Source organism: Paralichthys olivaceus, chromosome 7 (assembly GCF_024713975.1).
Source record: "Paralichthys olivaceus isolate ysfri-2021 chromosome 7, ASM2471397v2, whole genome shotgun sequence".
Taxonomy (NCBI): domain Eukaryota; kingdom Metazoa; phylum Chordata; class Actinopteri; order Pleuronectiformes; family Paralichthyidae; genus Paralichthys; species Paralichthys olivaceus.
This window is the reverse complement of record NC_091099.1, coordinates 15,438,798-15,460,677: the sequence shown is the minus strand read 5'-3', so window position 1 is coordinate 15,460,677 and position 21,880 is coordinate 15,438,798. Positions and strand designations below refer to the sequence as shown.

Genomic DNA, 21,880 nt, shown 5'->3' with positions numbered 1-21,880 from the left:
AACTAATCAAAACCAAACTTGATGGAAAAATAAACACTTGAACAGGCATCGGTGTGATAATTGTGTAAAATGCCAGGAACAAACTTGACCTGTATTTGACCTGTATTCTAACTTTTATGTTGGGTCCCTGTCAACTCCACCAACACGGAGGAGGCAGGTTTATGATGTATACTCCAGACAGCCACCAGGTGACAACCGAGATGCTTTAGTTCGACTTATAGGGCGAAGTCAGTTTCCATGTTTTAATGCAGTCTGTTATTTCAAAAATTCATTTCATGTGATTCTCAGACATATTTACACCAATAAGTTCCTAATGATGCGTTTATATATAAACACATCCATATCCACATATATATTTATATATATATTATTTACTTACATTACAAGATGTTTGCAGCCATTAAGGTCAACAAGCATCAGGAGTCTTTTATTATATTAATTAGGGTGTATCATAAATAGCTATAATACAGATATAAAACAAATTATTTTAAATATGGATGGACAATAAAATTATCAATACTTATTGTAATATAGTTTTCATTAATAGCAGTGAAACAAAGCTTCAGTATAAATCAATTGAATGCATTGTGTAATTACAGTGAGGAAGTATAACACATACACCTCAGATTTACTCATAGTTTTGTTTATCAAGTTTGTCCTTCTCTGCCCAGGAGCATAAATCACTTTTTAAACTCAAAATAAATAATATGTATATATGATAAATATATTTATCATGATTACTATCCATGTCAAATCAACTGTCATTTTGTACATTTTTGGCCATATCCTCCAGCCCTAATTTCCAACAATTTGCACAATGAATTTGTGGCCACATGGTCTGAAACAAAGGGAATTTGGCTGAACCCAGACACAAACAACTCTTTATCTTTGGGGCCTTTTCTACAATGTATACATTTATCAGTAATCAAAGGGAAGAAGTGATTAAAATACAAATATACAAAGTTTACTATAGTTCTTAGACATATTTTAAAGTTCAGGTGCTGGCAGTGCGCACTCAGGTGTGACAGCAGACATCCCCTGCCTCCTCCGCATCGTCCTCCGGGTCCTCTTAGATATCACAGAGGCCACCTGCATGCCTGGACACTGGGAGAACACCACCGTCAGAGAGCCCTGGAACTCTCCCCTGAACTGGCGGCCTATGAAGCAGCTGAACAGCGGGTTGACGCAGGTGATGAGGCTGCAGAAGCACATCTCCAGGGTGAAGGCCAGGTCTGAGGCCCACCAGGAGGCTGGGTTTTCGGGGTAGATCGCCCTCATCACGATGGCGGCGTTGCGGCTCAGGTGGTAGGGCAGGTAGAAGAGGGCGAAGAGGACCAGCGCTGCGCTCAGGACGCGCCGCAGCCGCCGCCGCTGCCTGTTGTGCGGGTCGGTTCGGCTGGGCCTCCGCCGCAGCTCCCGGACGCTGCGCAGGCCGCAGTAACAGATGAGGAGCAGCGGCAAGAGGAAGCAGAGGATGGTGCAAACGAGGGAATACGGTAGGCTCTCTCCGGACTCACTCAGCAGGATGTACAGGGTGCACACGGTGCGGTTGCTCTCGGGGCAGGTCTGGATGAGGGTCATGCTGGCCACCGGCACGCTGAGGAGCAGAGTGGCCGCCCACACCGCCACGCACAGCAGGTAAGTCTTCCTCCGGCCCAGCAGCACCAGAGAGCGCAGCGGGTGCACGATGGCCAGGTACCGGTCCACGCTGACGCAGGTGACGAAGAAGATGCTGAGGTAGAAGTAGTTGTGGTAGAGCATCCTCACGGCCACGCACAGCTGCAGCCCCAGCCTCCAGCGCAGCCGGTCCACGTGGTAATGGACGAGGAGGGGCAAGGCCAGCAGCCACGAGGTGTCGGCCAGGGTCAGGTTGAAGAGGAACACGGTGCTGCGGGTCCAGCGGCGCATACGGTGGAAGAAGATCCAGAGGGAGAGCAGGTTGAGGGGCAGCCCGAGGACCAGCACCACCACGAAGAAGGACGGCATCACTGTGAGCTGGACCAGCTGTAAACCCTGGTGTGGCTCCAGGTCACAGAAGGCTTCCTCTGGAGCCTGGACATTCACCATCACAGAGGTTCAGCTTGGACTTTTCACATGCAGTGTTATTTCAAATTTTCCTCATCTAACAAGCTTTAGGACACAAAAAGTGAAGCCATGTAGTCTACTTGCCTTCATAGAAGAACATGTAAGTTTGCAATCATCTTTATAGTTAGCCACAAAACTCTGTTAGAAACTGTTTTAGTTGCTCCATGAATCTCTTAATGTCCTTGTAACGTGTTTAAAATCATGCCGACCCTCTCCGACCTACCTGGACCTGAGTGTTTCCCATGTCTTTGTTACTGTGCCAAGAGAAAGAACCATGCCAACATATGTTGGTGTCAAGCACGCCCACCATGTGTGAACAAACATCGAATAGTTATCAGTGTGTTTTCCAGGCCATCTGTTCTGGGGACAGCAACTTTCATGTTTTTGGCAAGGAGGCCCACATTCAAACATTTCCCACAACTACTCAAGTTCAACAGGTACTTTATTTTGGAGAATAGCCTTTGTTGCATTACACATTTGTAAATATGACGATTACAAAAATGTCAGAACTAAATAAATGAAAATACGAAATTGTAACTTTCAGCATACAGTAAACAGGTTCACCCATTTCATGTATGGTAACAGTATAAAATCAAAGGTTATCAAAGCTTAACAAGAAGACACGATGAAAAAAAGTTAAAGAAATAAAATGGAGAACAAAGTTGTTTGATTTATTAAGGCATCAACAGGCATAGATCAGCAAGAAAAACTAAGAGGTCCAACTTTGCTCTCAGCTAAAGTGGTCACATCTAAAAACAAACAGATAGTTGCCTGAGTTTGAAGCACAGCCAGTTTTACATTTACATTAAATTACAATACGTCAGTTCTGCTCTGTACTCACATGTATGCGGTCGAATAAATGTGAAAAATCCTTACAAAACGCTACATCTTTACTCCAAATCAAAGCACTCAGAACAAGAAACTCCTTACTACAGTAAAACTCTTGTTTATGTAACGAACAAGGACCATCGCAGAGTGTGGAATTAAAACACTGATTATCATTTTGTGGTGTAAGGACAACAAATAGATTGACATGTTTATGTCTTGGTAGTGAGGTTTTATTAGGTGCTTTGTGCAAAATAAAAAAAAATGTGTATCTTTCCTTCACTACACAGACAAAGCCGAGGAACCCAGGAGGCTGATGTGCTTTGTGTAATGAAGCAAACATAGTTGAGTAGGTGGGGGCTGCAGGCTTTCATTAGCTCTAACGTGTTGGTAAACAGAGGCACATTAAAAAGGGATCTCTTCACCCTCTCAGGGCTTTTTGCTTCTCATCTCCAGGAACAAGTCTCACTGTCAACAATTGACAGCTGCTGCAGCTGCTCAACAACTGGCCATCTCAGGACAAAATCTTGCCTGTTCTCACAGTAATAACAGCAGCACCCTTTTCTCTTCATAAAAACCTACTTCACAAGTCAGTTTTTGACCTGGAACAACTGTTGGGCTGTAACAAGCTCAGCGCAGGATTCTTAAAAGCCACCGGAGTAAGGAAAATAATTTGGTAAAAGTGTGTTACGTCTGTGTCATGACCACAATAATGTCAAATAAACAATACTCACATTTGTTACAGTTAAAAAAACTCCAAACATTAACTTATAGTACATGACACTGGAACCCTTCATATCACCGTACAAACAAACAAACAAATATTCAAACTAGAAAATAGGCAAAATCAGTTTCCAAATAATATTGATAATTTACTGGCAGATATATAATATCAGTGGTAAGTGTGTGATATATTAAGGCATCCATTCTTTGGTTAGTTATGATGTCAATTAAATAAGTGATCTTTCCGACACAGTATATGATCTGAATGATCACTATAATTACAAAAAAGCATGAAAAGCTATAAATATGAGACAGCATTTAAATTTGACTGCTTTAAGTCAGCATGCATGGAGACGTGGTCATTGTGTGCACTTCACAATTAGCAGGATGTGTGTGAATGATGGAAACCTCTATAGCTCTTTGATAAACGTCTGTGTACTGCACAAACAACACAGGCACTACAGTAAAGAGATGTATCATCATACATAAGCTGGTCAATCTATATCACCATGTCATCCCATCATGTCCAGCTGATCGACCAGCAGCTCGCTGGGCTAGAGACACTCTGACAGCACCTCGTGTTTGGATAAAGATGGATAGATCATGGGCGTGCAGGAACAGTCATTGCTACTGTTGTTTTGGCTGAGCTGCATCTTCAGCTTCTCCACCTCGTAGTTATGGAGATATTCCTGGACCAGGTAGCGCTCTCTCTTCACTCGAGCCCTCACATCAGAGGGAACATCTGGGATCATCCAGGCTACGAAGAACTTGACCATGAACGCGACATGCTGCAGAAGAAAAGAGTACAATGGGTTCATGTTGGAAAAACTACTTTAAGAGCTGAGGAAGAAGTTCTGTGAGGAGTCAGACTTTGTATTATATAAGAGAAACATGAGTGAAGACAGATGGGCGTTCTTATTGATGCAACAACAATCTACAGCTCAAGGGAAGAATCTGAGGCTCAGTTCATGAGGTCAGTAAGTGTTGGTGGATTTACCTCCATGATGATAATGAAAGCAAGCTTGGCAGCCAAAATATGCCAGAACTGCATGGTGTGGGTGTACTGCTTCTCATGGCCCGGAGGGTAGCGGAAATCACGATACCTACGAACAAAGAACAAGAGTTTTGTGTTTGCTACAGATTTTTACACTTAAAGATAGTTTCAAGTCATTCTTCAATCCACTGTGCAAAAGAGAATGAAATTGTATTTATTCTACTATGATGCTTTTAAGCACTTGTTCTTTACTTATATATGTTCATTTGTACTTCTGTTCTATTTAAAGGGAAGCAATGTGTATTTTCCTCTTCTGTATGTATTTAACACCTGACATGAGCAGGTACTTTGATTTTACACACAATATATTTTTGTGCAAAGCTACAAAATAGTTCAAATTAGCTTCACCCAACCAGCCACATTAGATTATTGCTCAAATTTGAACACATTCATAAAAACAACCGGCTAATGTAATATATTTGACACTGAAAATGGCCTTGCTTTATAATTAAATTAAAGTACCTTTTACTAGTAATACTTCTGCACTTGTATCTCAACTTAAACAAATATACACACTCACCTGCAGGTTGTGATGGAGCTGTTGAACCAAGCAGGGTTCTCCCCTTCCTCAGGGCTGTTGGCCAGTGGGATCGCAGATATATTGAAAATCGACAGGCTGTTGTTTATGTAGCCTTTCATATTCATCTCGCCATCTGGGTGGTAGGCATACATGTACACAAGCCGAGGGATCATATCAGAGGTGAAGGCCACGATGAACGCCTAAAGAAGCAAGGGAAAGATGGTGTGAGGATAAAACTAAGGTAAAACTTGGTAGAAATTGAGCAGTCACACTGACTGCAGACAGATGTATTTCAGTACTAACATTTGTGACAACAGAGAGGACGGCGATCCCACTGAGGATTTCCTCCCAGGCCCCGATGCTGTGGGCCTTGGCTGCCACGGGGCGTCTGTACTGAGTGGTGAGCTTCCAGGCATCCACTCTTACTTCAATGATGTTGTTGATCAGCGCCAGCAGGGGTGCCAGGGGGAAGGAGGCGACGAAAAGTGTGATGAAACCAAACTGGATCACTGGGACACAGAGACGAGAGGTCAGTGAGAGGCAGCATGATGGAAACAGCACCATCTGTAGGATCTCAGAAGACACTGCACCTATTTATCTACCTATAGAAACATATTTTGACTGAAGGTAAACCTTTATAAAGTATTCATGTTGGATATCTGTCCTGTGACTTAAATGGTGACTTGGACTTAAATTAGATGGTCTTGGCTGCAGCCTAACCTTCAAGAAGTTCCCCCTCTGTGTAATGGACTGGTGTTGTAATAAATGTTTACCCATTTCCAGGTACTCGTAGAAAAGACCCAGCTGTCCAAAGCTTTGCAGATCGTTGTCCTGCTCCCAGCGGCTGTAAAGACTCTCTGGGTGTTTTCGTGCCTTCCTGCTGCCCCACCAGTTCATCAGCCACCTAAAGGAAGCAGGGGAGTGATGGAGAGCTTCAGATGCAGCAGACGATGCCCTCAGACAGCCACAACACAGCTATTTACAAAGAGATGACTGTGGCACACTCAGATGGAATACTCACGGGACCAGCGCCTCTTGGATGTTGCCCCACACCTGTTTACCAGTCATCACTATCACCAGCTGGGTGGTCAGCTCAATAAGACAACCACCAGGGTCACACTGTATTCAGACAGGTGGCGACAGAAAAGTGACAAAAATGAACTTAAATTCACACTGTAGCTGAGTTATTGATGCTAATTCAACAGCGTTATGTACCTCTTCATTCCTCAGTTTGCTCCACTTGCCAAACATGTAGGCATAATTTCCAGGATAGCCGACAAACTTGCCCTTAAAGAAAGCCACGTAGAAGCAGGAGGAGTAGTAGTTGACGAACTGGAAGAGGAACATCTTCACCGTCAACTTGTTCTCATACTCCAAGTGTGTCTTTGGAATTTCTGTCACATAGTAAAAGGTGATAAAAGATAGATTTTAAATACATAAACTAAATAAGAACCCTTTTTTTTACCTCTTTACCCTTTACCTCTGCGTTTATGTTTGTTAGTTAGCAGGATTACACACAAACTAATTCTAATAAACACAAACTATTTCTATAAAGTTTTGTATAGAGACATGACTCAGCAAACCCATAACATTCAATGCGGATCCTAATCAGGAGGTAGACCCAGGATTCTCTTTCTTTAACAATGTAACAATTTGACAACATGCTTGTTGACTTCTCAAAGAATAATGATTTATATTATTTATATATATATATATTATAAAGGCATGTTACGGGACTGATATTTTTGAATGTGTTAAATACGAATTCAAATAAAAATCAGGATTAAATTAATTTAAATGTGGTTTCATAAGGGGATTGTTGAGCCTACTTACAGGGCACTGATGTGTAGACACATAAAAACACGGAAATGTAATCTTGTTTACATCATCTCACTCTGGCCCTCACCCATATCAGTGATCCAAACAGCCACCCTCTCATACATAAGGTTGAGGATCATGATGATGACAAAGTTGATGCAGGAGGCGGTGACAGAGGTGGCCAGCTGTGGCGTGATGTAGGGGCCCACCACGTGCAGCTGGGTGGTGGGGTTGTCCTTCATGATGCTGGCGAAGGCGGCGTACACTGCCAGGCGGTACGCTATCACGCCAATGATGCAGGCAATGATCAATGAAATCTTCAGGGCGGAGACACAACAGTGGCAACATGAAAGACAACTGCATGGCACAGCAAGTCATGACACAAAGGTTCAGTGAGAACACCACAGCAGATCACATACAGATACAGGTGAGGTACAGCCAACATAAAATGTTAGAAGACAGGCTTGAGTTGTGCACACATGCCCCATGAAAACACAGCTACCATAATCTTAAATTTAATGGTTTTTACAGACGTTTAGATAATAGTTATAAATTCAGGGCTGGTATGCATACGGTTTGGTCTTAAATGTGTAAAAATAATTTTGATATGATTGTTATAACTAATAGTAAATGCATGCATGCATACATACATACAACTGTGCTCATCTCAGCTTTTAAATTATTTACAAGAGCTCAATTTCTTAGAGGTTTTACACAAACTGGCTCTGGTCACATGATACTGTTCATTGCATAGACTGCATGGATGGACAACATATCTCCACTTCCCCCTGTTGTGCAAGAATTAAGCTACAGTATCCCTGGGTCCCACCATCTTACACATCTGACGTAATTTGGAGCCAGCGCCTATGCAGTAGTGATCATGGTGTGGAGCCACAGTATCGAGGTCCCACCGATACAAACGTTTGGAAAATAGTCTCAGCTGTCAATCATGATGTTTCATGTTGTTTTCATAGCATCAAATAACCACGCCATATTTGTTTTTTCCATGTCCCACCCACTGACATGGTTCGGCCAAAGTTTATGACCCATGCTGTAGCCAACCACCATGAGGCGATCAAGATGATTTTTCACTTCTCTTTGGGAAAAATTGTCATGTTGTCCATCATTACATACAGTCTAGTCAATGTGATGATGATTAACAGTATGAAGGAAAAGGTAAGTGACACAGGCAGGAAGAACAGATAGAAGATAGTTGAAAGCAGTTGTAATTAATGAAGAACCAAAGATACTATGCTCACCCAGAAAATGACTGTGGCTCCAGATAGACATATGCGTGCACACTTGCTTGTTATGGGTAAGTATGGCTCCATTTCCTACATCATAACCAAGCAAAGCATGGACACAGGAGTCAGTAATCATTTGTTATATCCTGAAAAGACCCCTCCAGGCCAAGTCCCTTTTATTACCACTAGCCAAAGACAAGAGAAGGAGATCCCAATCAGAGTTTTTTACTTGTAGGAATTTAGGCGTGAGTCCAAATATTTCATGGAACAGACTCCGGCTGGAGTCATGCTTTTGCAAAAACCTCTTTCAAGACACAGATCCACCAGACAAACAGGAATGCAGCAGAGAAGGAAGTTTGTGCCTCCAAGTCTTTCCAGAAAAATACATCACACCAAAACCTCTCCCTTACCAACACTGGCATTCCACATTAACTGCCAGTCTTACCCAGAGCACCACGGTGGCCCAGCACAGAAATAATTTCCCCAATAGATCTGCGGCAGTCCTGTTAAGAACCAACTCTGATTCCTAAAGACAGGTGGAATGCGGTCACAACAAATTAAAGCACCCTGTTGCTCTTGCAATTCAAATTTGTCCCTGCTACCATCACTATTTACAACTAATTACAGAACATATTGATTTTAAAAGTCTCTATTCAAACCTGCTTTTTAGTAAAGGCAGTGGATAATGAATGACTGCAACTCAACGTGTAGAGCCTGTATTCAATATACAACACATACTGTATCATGTAATCATTCTTAGTCCCTAAATACAGTATATGTGTCTGGTACAGTCTTGTGGGAGCTACACAGACGTAGAGCTGCACATTAGAACATTATCATACAGGATTTCAGTATTTCATGAGCACCCAAACACCTGAGTGATGCGGTTCATCTTGCGGCTGGAGCACTTGGTCTCATACTCTGGCCGAAGCTGCAGCTGCTGTTGCTCCTCCTCAAAGTCGACCAGATCCCACTCATACTCGAGACGAGCCTGCCGCCTCTTCCAGAACTCCAGGAATAGCGTCACTGAAGAGACATCCAACCACACCAGGTGTATTAGGCTAACTTCTCAACCTGATTAATCTCTAGGCCAATATGAAAAAGTTTATTTTAAAATAATGAATAATGATTTAAATGTACTACACAGCGATGTTGTTGAGGTATTCAAATATAATGTGTCACTGCTTTGACCTCATTATACTCAGCAAATGAAACCAAAGCTAAACTTAATAATTAATGTGTTATTGTGATTGATTGAACTGTTTGTTTACAGAGTGAGCCAAAGCAATTATGAGTAGTATAGTTCAACAGCTCCCACTAGGTGGTGCACAGGGTCAGAAGATATAAAATACTAAGAGACAATATCTTTACTCACCCCATATCCCCATGAATATGGCAAAAAACACAGTTCCCACATTGTCAAATAGGTGTGATTGCTGAAAGAAGAGCATGTTTGACAAATAGTGAGATAATGAAAAACTGATTTAGTTTCAACCAGCCTTTAAATGTCACATATGTGGGTAGAATATGAATCGCAAACACAAATAACTCAGTAGGAAAGTTAGGATATCTCACCCATGAGGAGTTACATGTTGAGTTAAGTTTCCAGAAGCCACATTTCTTGTCACACAGCGGGCACATGACGATTTTTCCTCCGATTTCCCCACTACATATTTCTTTACTGTTGGGAGATGATTTTTTTTTTTATTATTACAAACTGATATGTAATAATACAGTGACGGTTTTCTTTGTGGAACTCACCTCCACTCATTGTCATCGTAAGTGAGAAATCCGTAGACGAAACAAATCGTCCCAACTACTGCAGCAAACAACAACATCTCAGTGTAGAAACCCAGCCAGGCAAAATAAATGCCGATCTTCTCTCCGTAGTACTTCCTGTTGAAGAGGAAAAACAAAATTAATTGTGAATTCCTTTGCTGTTAAAATAAAGTTGAGTTAATAAACATCAGATATGACAACTTTGTTTTCAGATCTTGCCTGACAAGGTTGAGAGGTTGCTCCTTGAAGAAAAAGAGGAATCTGGCCCAGTGTTTGTACAGACTGTACCTCTCACTCTCACAGTGAGCGTCCCTCGATCTTGACCAGTACCTACTCTGCATGTACAGAAAAAACAGTTCACAATCACATTTGTTGTATTAGTCATCCTTTCATTACAACACCCCACACTGATTCCCCTAAGATATTACTGCTGCAAATAGTGAACATTCGATGGGTTAAGTGCCAGAAGTTGACCAGAAGAGGCTCACATCGTGCAGGGGAAAGGCAGCAGTGTAGGTGCCATTGTTGAGTAACCTCTTGATTCCCTTTTTGTCTTTATCCCCACATTCCTCCCTCAAGTATAAACAGCGGGACAGGATGTAGTAGACCTGAGCAGAGAGAGTGAAACAAAATATAAAAAATAAAATGCAAAATTAAATTTGGAAGTTGCCTTTGTGTTCCCAACAATTTTAAAATAATGGAACTTCAGTCAGAAATAAAAACGACCTGCTTAATTTGAAGGTTAGTCATCTTAATAACTATTTTTCCAAAATATTACTTCAGGCCTGCTACAGCAGTTTGCAGCCAATTCAGCTTTGAATGGAATTATTTGATTATTTCACAAACAAGATAAAAAAGCCAAAGCATCCTTACAATCCTGTTGCGAGTGGAAGGGGGGAAGAAAGTCTCTTTGTCATCGATGAGGAAGAAGTCCGACTTGCTCTTGTTGAAAGGAGCGGTGAAGAAGTCAGGCTCAGGGTGCATGATGGGCTCAGGCAGACGGAACGGGGTGGACAGCCAGTTCATTGGCATCTCTTTGTTCTCTGGGATGTCGTTGACCTTGAATGGAACCTTGATCTTAAGCACATCTGCGTAGGTGGCCAACACTTCCCATGGAGCGTGGATCTTCACAAAATACGTCTTCCCATCTTCTGACTCCTGATGATAATGAAAGTTAAATAAATATCAGAGAAAAATAAATAAAGAACAACTGATTCACAAACAAAAATGTATTCAGTAATAGGAGAGAATTTCTAGAGACTAAATCTTGAAACCCAAAGATATGTAATATGATATATTCATCCAGTATAACTTGTGATCTGTTTTGTGATTAGACATAATCAAAATGACAATCTTACTGATTTATCTTCTGTCTCCAGCTGCAGGCCAACTTTTGCTAAATTGGCCTCATATACCCTCCTCCTCTCCTAAAGAGAAAAAAACAGAATAGTACATATATTGATTAGCTGTTTCAGTTTAATTTTGCCATTATAGAATTATGACAATGAAATGTATTGTATAACAAATTAAGTACACACAAACCTTATGCTTAACAGTGAGCAGCATATACAGTACTTAGATTATGAGCCATTCAGACATTCAGACATGTACAGAACTGAAATAAAATGTGTTAATTTAGAATATCACAGCTCAACTGAAATGAGTGAGTGAAAAACTGAAAACTATTAATTTAAATGCATGTAATTAATATTTCAAAAACATATTGACAGCTGACTAAAAATAAATAATAATTATAATTTGAGAAGAGATGCATAATGTGAAGTGTGCACATCTGGATATTCACATATTAAACATATGAAACCAAGATTCAACAGAAGCAGCCATGGTAGTGAAAACTGGTAGTGAGAGTTACTGTGTACACTGCGGAAAATACAATAACAAAATTTGTCCCTTACTGTTTAAGGTTTAATATTATCATAAAAAACTGTAAATAAAGGAATTGTCCATATCGTCACAGTATAAACTGACAGAGTAAAAGCCTAACTGGGAGGATTTACTGCCACATTTTACAGCACATGGATAAAACACAGGAAGTGGCCTCCTATTTGGCCTTCCTCTTACAGTGGAAAAAATGAGAAGGGTTCTTCCTGACCAGGCCAGAGGTCTAAGTGTTGACTCGCTGACGAGGCTGTGACAAACTGCCTCATACCGGGGGGAGTGGTAACATCCACATGTGAACAGCTCAGTATTAATCACACAAAGTCCTTCAGTGCCCCACGGCGGATAGCAACTGGTCACAGAACAACGTGTGACCAAAGTTGTTTTACCAAAGAAGAAAATAAGCTTGTGACTCTTTGTCAATGCAGCAGTGACCTTAAAAAAGTCCTTGCATGGATCTGGGATGGAAACAGAGAAACAGTTTATCTAGCTTTATCTGTGGTGTGGTATTTAGAGTATGCCAGTGACTCACACTGTGAGGATATCCTGTAAGAACCAGTTCTTAGTGTTTAAATCAAAGGTTGGATTTAACAGTAACTGTTCTTTTGTGCCATTTAAGATTTCAAGATGTTTAGTTTGTGCAACAATTATCAATTTTCTGTCATTCTCCTAAATCAGGAAAAAAAAGCAATAAATCTGCACACATTAATATATAACAAATTAAAATGTACCTTTAGGTTGTTTCTTACCTGTTTTCTCTCGCCATCTTTCTCGTCCCCATAGGACAAGACAAAGTCAATCCTCCGCAGCCCATCACGGAAGAACACAGAGTCTTTGCTTTGTTGTTGTTTGTCAATCTGTAAAAATACATCCAACAAAGATTGAATATTATTCAAATTATAAAGTGGTGCAGTATCAGCACAACAGGTCATGGATGCATTCATAGCAGCCAAACAGTCTGTCAGTGGTTAACAGCAAAACCCCAAGAACAAGGCCTCCACACCACGTCACTCTCAGCTGTATGTGTCATGTCATATTTTCACTCCAAACACTAATGTGCTACATGGAGGGCATCTGCTTTCTGTTGCTCATGTCTCCTTACTAAGGTTTACTGAACAAGATTATGTCTTCCTTTTAAAGAATTGGATCACGATGAATGAAAAGAATTCCAGAATCCTATGAGAGCTGTGATTTGTCTCCAAATCAAGCACATCCTTAGGGTATATGTCATGGTAAAGGATTTGTGGAAGTCCACAAATACATAAAAAACATTCTCTACACAACAGAGACACATTGGGCTAAAAGTTCCAGCATTTACTTTTTCTGTAAATCCTAGGATCCATAGAGGTGAGACCACTTTTTTTGGTGGCTAAAGAAATTCCAAGCATGTGTATCAGCTAACAGCTACATGGTTGAGAAGGAATGAACTGCAGAGACATGCTTTACGGCAGGAGAGGAAAGCATGACTGTCAGTGCTGCTTCAGCTGTCCAGAAAGCTAAAAATAACCACATAGAACTGTCATCACAACACATCACTACAGTACAGTGACATACCAACACAGGGACGCTGATTGTTCAGAGAATTCAGACAAGCACAGCAAACACAATATCCCACTAAACCTCACTTATAGCTACTGTACTGCACTATACTTCTGGCACAGCTTGCCTTGTTTGTCAGTCTAATGTTCTGGGGGTAGGGAGGAGAGGAAAAACACTTTACCTCCATTATCCACTCCCTTTATGGTTAGGATGCATCAGAGAAAAAAAGGCCGGCTGCCGGGGCAAAAATTGCCTCTCTCCGGGGATCTGAGTCCAGCCGTGAAAGCTCTGCTTCTCTCACTCCACCGATCCCCCGATGAGAGGAGCTCCAGTCAGGCCCCTCACCTCCCACCACAAGCCCTCACTTGCTCAGACATGCAGAGAAGGAGGAGGAAGGGAGAAAGAGAGCAGACTCCTGGAGATGACATCAGCATTGTGGTAGCATAGCTGCTGCCAGCTGCTGATGCATAAACTACAGTAGTTAATGTAATAGGAGGACTACATCCAGGAAGAGGGAGATGACCATGACATGCACCAAAATAAAAGTCAAAGTACGCATCAAATGAATGGATTGCATGACAGCTAACCAAAAGTAATGCCAAATCATTATGATGCAGCATTATGGCTGCAGTATTGGCCTTAAACCCTGCTTCCTCCATGTTAGTGGATGGGAAAAACAATAAGGTCAAAGTACATATCAAATTATTTTTTCTCAAAGATGGTAATTTCAGGTAGTTGTAGTTTCAAGTAATTTTGGCTTTAATTTGGTGCTATAGAAACAGTCATGATTGACAGCTGAGAATGACTCTCGATTGGTCGAATGCGACGCTGACACTCGGGAGATTAAGAGTAACTGTGCCTGAAACAGGATTTTCCAAAATTTCAGAAAAACCATATGGAAAAGCCAAATGACAATGTTGAGAAATCTGCTCTGGTACTGGTACATTATCTCCCCAGTCTGACTTGACTGCTTGAAAGTTGTCATTTAAAATATCTGGAGACCACAACCACAATCTTGTACAAAGTGCAAATGTGGCACTATCATTGGAAAATGTATGTAAATAGGCTGAGCCACATTACACAAATGAGCAGCAGCAGCAGTTAAGCTGGATCTGCACCCTGCCCTCTACTGTATTAACTCAAACAAGAAATTATGTCCACATGTTCAGATTGCCCCAAATTATGCTTGTGTCCTGATGACTGGTCTGCATTACCCCTCAGTCATGATTGGACCATGTTGAAAATGGCAGATTGGCTTCTTTCTTTAACTGGGACGCTGCTGCAGAAACTCTCTAATTTGCCTTAATTACAGATCAGACATATGGAATCAGTGCATCTGCTGGGACCTGCCTCTGCAGCTGGTAGAGACCACAGAGCTCTGTACATTTACCAACTAACCCACAACTACTGGGTGTTCAGACCATGGTTCAGACATGTACGTTCTGTCTTAACTAAGGAGGGTAAATGTAGAACATGCATGGTGTAACATAAGGTGGCTGTCAAAGGCAGGGGGGGGGGGGGGGGGGGGGGGGGGGTATCAACCCTAAGTTTCAAGGCATTTCTTTTTGTGGGGGGTGAAGACTTTAAACATAATTTTCATTAAACTGGTAATATATGACTTTAATATGTTTTCTTCTAAGACAACTCAACTGTCAATTTTCATTTTTATTATTCTAATTCTGATCATTTAGTCTCAAATGCATCCTAATACTAAATCAAAAGGTTGCATGAATCTCTGTTTAATGTTTGTACTATATTGGTCAGCAACAGCAAAAATATTAAAATGGTCAATCTACCACATTCCTCCATTATGTCTTTATTGACTCATTGCAATCCCCAAGATCGCACTAAACAGAGAGAAGTGTTTTTCTGCGAAGCTAAAAAGGAGCTCCTATCCTGAGCTTTGCAGAAAATAATACCTGGTCAGCAAACTTAAATACATATTATTGAGAAGCTACATGCAGCTGAAAGTTTGTGTTCTGTAAGGACAATGAAGACGTACACTCCCATGTCTTTGTGGAGGAGGACAAAACAGTCAGCTTGATCACAGAGACAACTTATAGACATGCAGCTGTCTCTCCTCCAAAACTCCTTGAAGGGATCTTTCACTGAGCTAAGTCGTAGCTTTACATTGAGGGAGACACATTTCTTGTGGAGCTGGTTGCAGGATTTCAAAGATTAGCTATTTAAAAAACGGTAATGATTCCTCTTTTCTTTAAAATGGGTTACGCACCGTTAAAGCAAGACCACATTATAGATGAAAAAGGAGAAGGCTGCAGTACAGTATGTGGTTTGCCAAAGAGAAGTTCAGTCCTGTCATGAGCTCAGGGCTGGGTCATGATTACAGTATAGACTTTTTACTGTGTACACGTATGCATGTGTGTGCATAAATGCAGATATTGTTTTTAGAAATATTATTTGGCAAATGTTTTTTTTTAAATGGTTATTATTTGAGCATCCTAGACAATTATGAGCCAATTTTCAATGTTTTAGGAGCTTATCTTTAAATTGAGACGACCTACCACTCGGCATCTTTTAGCTCTTACTTTTTAAAAATGTGTGAAGTATAATGGGCCGAGCAGATCCAAAATGCCGCAGGCAAGATCAAATCCACCTGTGGTTAATGTGAAGACCTGGCCAGTGGATTTGAAATATTTCAGGTTATAAATTATAAATGCACACAGAAAAGGTGCAATACTACAAATACAGTATATGGTGCATGTGCATGTTTGTGTGTGTACATGTGTTCTAATAACACTGTAACCAGGCTGTTGCTTTCTCTTCAGTGAAGCAGACGATTATCGCAGGTGAGATCAGAGCAGGTGAAAAGGCCTTTTCCACTTTTAATGAACTCTCATGATGCATCAACATATAGCTCATGCGAATATGTTTCCATTACTCTCTGCAGAAAACAACATGCTTCCCAGTAGCCACCAGTATCAGCTCTCTACCAAGATATGTGTGTTGATTTCAACTCTTATGTCCGAGCTTTGTTTTCTATATCCTGCTGGAGAAACACAACACTGAACAGACATACTCCAAAAAGGAGATAGAGGCAGGCAGGCAGACATATGCACAGAGTTGCATCACATCACAAGCCTGTTTTACCATGCCATACCCTGGAACGAAACTTCAGGAATAGAGCCCGCTTTCTCGAGAGCTGTGGAAAAACCGAGTGGAGAATGAGCGAAAGCCTAACAACACAACAATGTCAACAGCATACAGCTAAAACCGAAGCAGCACCCTCACACAGGGGGATCAAAATGTCAGACACACCACACTTGCATTTTGACATCCTTACAGATTACATTCAAACACTTCACACTCTGAAAAGAAAAAAACGTCACAATCAGGTCTTGCTCAGCTACAGTTTTGAGCTCAGAGATTAACACAAACACACAAACCGACACAGCAGCAGCATGCATCTGTGACCTTGACTGGCTTCTTACCCCGGTCAAAGCATTGATTCGCTCTAAGGTCTGAGCCTCAAACTGTGGACTGTCGCTGTGGTCAGAGGGGGCCAGGGAGGCCAGGCTGGTGCTGAGAGACTCACAGGTCTCTACACACACTTCAGGCGTTAAAAAAGACTTTAAGAGTGCCAAAGAGGGAAAACAAACAGGAGCATCAGGGTTATCTCTGATTCTCTCGCCACATTTACAGATGTGTGAGCTTATAAATTAGGGGTGTCTTGTAATCCAAAGAAGGGAAGTGATATTTATACGTATGTATGTTTGTGCAGGCTGTAAACCATTATCTGGAAAGACAAAACAGAGGTAATCTCAAAAAGGAGACAATTGATTGTGAAATTACACTAAGATCAATATGCTAACGTGTCTTATTTTAGTGGGTGGGTTCACAAAAAGAAAATCAGCATGATTATTCAACTCTCAAGAGGGGAGAAGAAAATCTTTTTACTTGGAAACAATGAACTTCCTGCTACTGTGCTTACAGGAGGTAGGGTGGAAGTGAAGATACAACAGAGCCAAAGAGAAATCTTTTGTTCATCCATATTGGAAAGCTAAAATTAACATACAGTATAGGAAGGACTTGTCATAACATATTCAAATGGCTGATTTATGTTGAATTCTGAGGATGTTATGAAACCCTCTCAGATGATGACGCAGATGATGCTGCTTCAGAGAACTGTGTGTATGAAGGTGCTGAATGAATGTGGTGAATTTGTTGTTTACCACTGATTGTCCCTGCTGAAGAGATCCTGTGCTGGATGAGGCATGTTGGTTGTAGCCATTTATATCATCTGCAAGACAGTAACACACAAAACAGAACATTTAAAATCGTATTACCAATGTTAATTATAAGAACATTCTCTCAACTCTCTAAAATAAGAATAACAAAAAGCCTAGTGAATCTCAAAACAGGCAAGTTGGTGCGACGTAGGTTTCAGGCCTATGAGCAGCTGCCTGAGTTTTGTGAGGAGCACTGACAGCCAATGTTGTGGTCTATATTTGTACAGCATTTTGTGGCAGTGCTGCCACAGCCCAGACAGCATGACTTTACAAGATCTCTGTGAGAGAATACACACAGCCATGTTGCAGTGCACTGCACTGACAGCAGGGAGTGAGACTGAGGAGTCTGGTAAGCTCCCTCAGTGTTCTTGAAAGTGAAAGCTGCCACTGTGATAAAGCTTGGATTCAAACACAATAAAGTTCTACATTTGCCTCAGTCCAAATCAATTATTACCTTCCAGGGAAGATTCTGAGAAAAAAGGATTTGCATAAACAAATGTAAGAAGCAGATGAAATAGCAATACAATCACATGCTGCTGGCAACACTACCTCTAAAAAAATAAAGCAAAGGCTGGTTAAAGCCTGTGTGTTTTTAAATAGAAATACAGCAGTCCAAATTGATGGTCTCGTTGAGGTTATATTTAGTTTGGACTCAACACAGAGAATGTGCTTAACCAGACCTGAAACAAGCATTTAAACCTTGTGATATGTAAACCTTTTCTGTCTCTATGTTATTACAGAACAAGTCAACAAAGTAAAACTTGTTCAAAGCTTAAACTTAAACTTTACTTACAGTACTCTTGAGAATGTCTCACTTTTTAAATGTAACATTTTGGGGGCCAGATTCCAATCCTGTCGACATATCAGATGATTTATGTATATTACATGTTGGTAGATTGTTGGTCCATTTGTAGAGAAGAGGTTTTGCTATTTGTTTTAAGGATTACTATGGGAAAGGATTACTGCGTGCTTAACTTTAACAACATTTTTTTAGTTGTGGCAGGACATGAAACTTTAGAAGAAACTGTTGATTGATTGACAGTCAGTTTAATACAGTACGGTTAAAAGCAGATTTTGACATGAACTGAAACATACCCCCCCCCTCTACCCTAGACTTTTACAGCATTTTAGCAGCGATGATAAAGACAACTTCTTCTTTCATCTTCCTTAAAAATCAGCTGTGAGACTGACGTTGTTATTCGCTGCTCTGATTTGTTCCTGCAACATTTCTTTCGAAACATATGTGAAGCCTCTAACAGTTGAGCATATTTTTGCACAGTTGGACACAGTGTTGTTGATAACTCAGTATTAGCCACTTGTCTATGCCAGGAGTCTTTTCCCACTTAACAAAGTAGCCTCCACAGTTAGGGCATTGTTCCAGAGAGAGCAGCTGATCACAGTGGAAAATGCCACAAGGCGGCTGCAGTCTCTTTTTTTTTGATTCCCACAGCAACCCAACAGACACAAGAGAGTAAACCTCACATACATCTTTTATTTACACAAAGTAGGTTATTTTACAGTTCAGCTATTCTGAACCATCAAGTACCGCTGCTCCGTGTGGTCACTGCTCACACAGGATGGGTTAAAGGCAGAGACTAAATGTCTCCCCATGTTGCATGTAGTTGTGTGCTGTGTGTTGCATGATTTTTGGGATAATAAAAGAATCTTAATCTTAACAAAAACAGAGATAACAGAGACCTTTGTCTTGTGTACCATGCTCTGAGCATTAAAGTGTGACAATACTGTAAGAGATTTGTCTCGTTCCTCGTTATCAGAGTGGGATTGTAGAATTGCCATGACAATTTACACCTGCTTTCACAGACTGGTTCACATATTAAGACATGTCTGATATAGATTGTATATTTTCGATAAGGCTGAGAGGTGATGCATCAAGTAATGAACCATGCTGGTCTGAATGTGTGTGGTCAAACCAACCTGTAAAAGTTTTAACTAAACGAAGAAGAGAGAAAAGATTATGAGATCTTGAGCTTGAGATGTTCTGACTTTAGTCTCAGATTATATTTTCTGAATGTGTCTGGAAATATTAGGGCTCTAAATATATATATACAAGAGAAGGACATTTTGAGTATATAAATTCACATGTTAGCTGGTACTAGACTGAATAGTATTACTCCTACAATAGGAATACTGCATAGTTCTAATCAGTCATGGAAGCTAGAAAGAGGCTGTTTTCATACAGCAGTCTGCATCAGTAGACCTCTAAACTAAAATAGTTGGGATTCGGAGTATTAGTGTGATTCAGTGTTGTGGAACTGTGAGTGCAGGGTGATGAATGGAAGAACTATGCTTCCACTGTTACCTCAACAAAAACACACAACACCAAGGCAAGGGTAACTACACTTCCTGATCCTATAATGATCACTCACACATCAGTCTCAGCTAGACTTCTAGAATGCAGTTCTCTCCAAGCTGCAGATGAAACCCTACACTTTTATATCGACTCACCATGATAAGAGTCACTGCAGAGCATCCAGGATGATTCACCCTCCATTCAGCAGAACACCATACATGGCTAAAAAACTCTACCCTGCGTCTAAGCAGTTGTTTGAAATTCAAATTCAGCCAGGAGCAGAGGGAGAGGCAGAGGGGCATGGGGTTTGTGCTGGTGGATGTAATAGCTGCCTGCAGTGACAGAGTGTTTCCAGAGAGCAGGCCAGCTGTCAGAGGGCTGTCTGGACATAAGTCACTGCGGCCCTCCACGGAAAGGAAGACGTGGGTGTTTCAGAGGAAAAATACATGTTTCAAAGTAAATGAATATTAAAAATCCAAGTGTGATGGTGAAGTTGTGATTTCTAATGCCCTATTTATCTTAGCTGTTGACTGAATGATGCTGTTATTATTTGTTGTTGTTGTTGGGATGCCTCACTTCATGTGTTGTGTTTGTAGAATATTCCTAGAGAATAATAATTGTAGTTTTAGTGAGATATTTATTAAATATTCAAGTTTTGTGGTAAAACCAAGCTCGATATAGTCTTAATTGAATTACCACTATTTCCCCAGCTTCTTCTATAGAACACGCGTTTGTATTATATTTCACACACACACTTTAAAGTTTGAGGATTCAGCCACTCACCGTTGAAAGACTCCGTGGGACTCATTTCAATCAGATTGTCTCCTCCTGCTCTTCCCGTTATTCGATGCATGTTAAATGTCTGGTGGAGACAAACTCTGTCCGCTCGTCTTCATCCACACCGTGAAAAATCCCAAGGGGGACGACGAGTGTCCTGATCTGAGAACCGTCCACTGTCGTGTTTCCTCCAGACAGTGACCCCAGCTAGCTCCGCAGCGTCAGGGCTCCTCTGTCCGGGCTGAGGCTCCTTCTCCCTGCGGCTGCATCACCTCCTGAGGGGAGGGGCTCCACACACTGTATACAGTCTCTGGCCTGGACACGAACCCCTCACACGTGTCTGCTACACAGACGGGTAGTGTCAGCTAACAGCTAACAGAAGCTATCGTTAGCACAAACGTAGAAGTTGGAGGCTAACCTTTCCAGAGCTCCTGAAGAGAGTGTTGCCATGGTCACCACTGATTTAAGGCTTGCAGAAATATGCTCTGTCATCCAATCAGAGACGAGTATTCTCCAGGCCCTGGCGTCAGGAAGTTGGTGAAGTTTTATTAATATTAGATGCATAGTGATGATAATAGTGTCAAAAGTGTAGTATATTCACGTTGATATCAATATGTACACACATATAAATGCCAATAGAACAGTATGTTCATATTTATATCAATATATTTAAATATGTTAAGCCAAAGTATGTTTTATATTCATATACATAAATATATCATATGTATTTATTATCATTCACTGTGACAAATACAAACTAGAGTCTGAATTATACTATTTATACTTGTCCCTTGTACATTTGAAGGTCTTCTGCTACATTGAAGTTACCAACCAACAGTATATTAGCAGGTGTTAGCAGCTGCCAGCAGATGTTAGGGCCATGACCTCAGTGCATCTAGGCCAACACAGGCTGAACATGAGGGTACGCTGAGGCTAAAAGTAAATCTGATTGGCCGCTGGCTTCTATATGGCAGCACTATGAAAGATCAGACATTATTACTTCTCTGCTGTTTTAAGCTAAACACTGTTCCATTTTAGAACATAGGACAAGATGGAGAA

At 41.1% G+C, this 21,880-nt stretch overlaps 2 protein-coding genes across 6 annotated transcripts; both read right to left on the bottom strand.

Moving 5' to 3' along the window:
- Positions 1-362: 362 nt before the first annotated feature.
- Positions 363-2,324, bottom strand: LOC109624151 (succinate receptor 1-like). Its single transcript, XM_069529264.1, has one exon. It carries the CDS (start codon positions 2,065-2,067, stop codon positions 988-990), a length of 1,080 nt encoding a protein of 359 aa, XP_069385365.1. The 5' UTR covers positions 2,068-2,324; the 3' UTR covers positions 363-987.
- A 185-nt stretch (positions 2,325-2,509) lies between these two features.
- On the bottom strand, positions 2,510-21,258 carry ano5a (anoctamin 5a). Of its 5 annotated transcripts, none has more exons than XM_020078640.2 (22): positions 20,828-21,255; positions 17,677-17,744; positions 16,936-17,073; positions 16,605-16,646; positions 12,697-12,804; positions 11,407-11,475; positions 10,922-11,206; positions 10,537-10,656; positions 10,268-10,383; positions 10,031-10,165; positions 9,845-9,950; positions 9,645-9,705; positions 9,144-9,295; positions 8,715-8,795; positions 7,114-7,342; positions 6,423-6,601; positions 6,229-6,326; positions 5,981-6,111; positions 5,511-5,716; positions 5,208-5,407; positions 4,631-4,736; positions 2,510-4,421 (listed from the first exon to the last, which is right to left on the bottom strand). In XM_020078640.2, the coding sequence occupies exons 1-22, from the start codon at positions 20,895-20,897 to the stop codon at positions 4,188-4,190; spliced, it is 2,934 nt and encodes a 977-aa protein (XP_019934199.2). In that variant the 5' UTR covers positions 20,898-21,255; the 3' UTR covers positions 2,510-4,187. The 5 variants fall into 5 exon arrangements, with proteins under 5 accessions (XP_019934199.2, XP_019934200.2, XP_019934202.2 ...); XM_020078641.2 differs by lacking the exon at positions 8,715-8,795 and adding an exon at positions 8,285-8,359 and having other exon boundaries at positions 20,828-21,253; XM_020078643.2 differs by lacking the exons at positions 16,605-16,646; positions 16,936-17,073 and having other exon boundaries at positions 20,828-21,258.
- Positions 21,259-21,880: the final 622 nt, after the last annotated feature.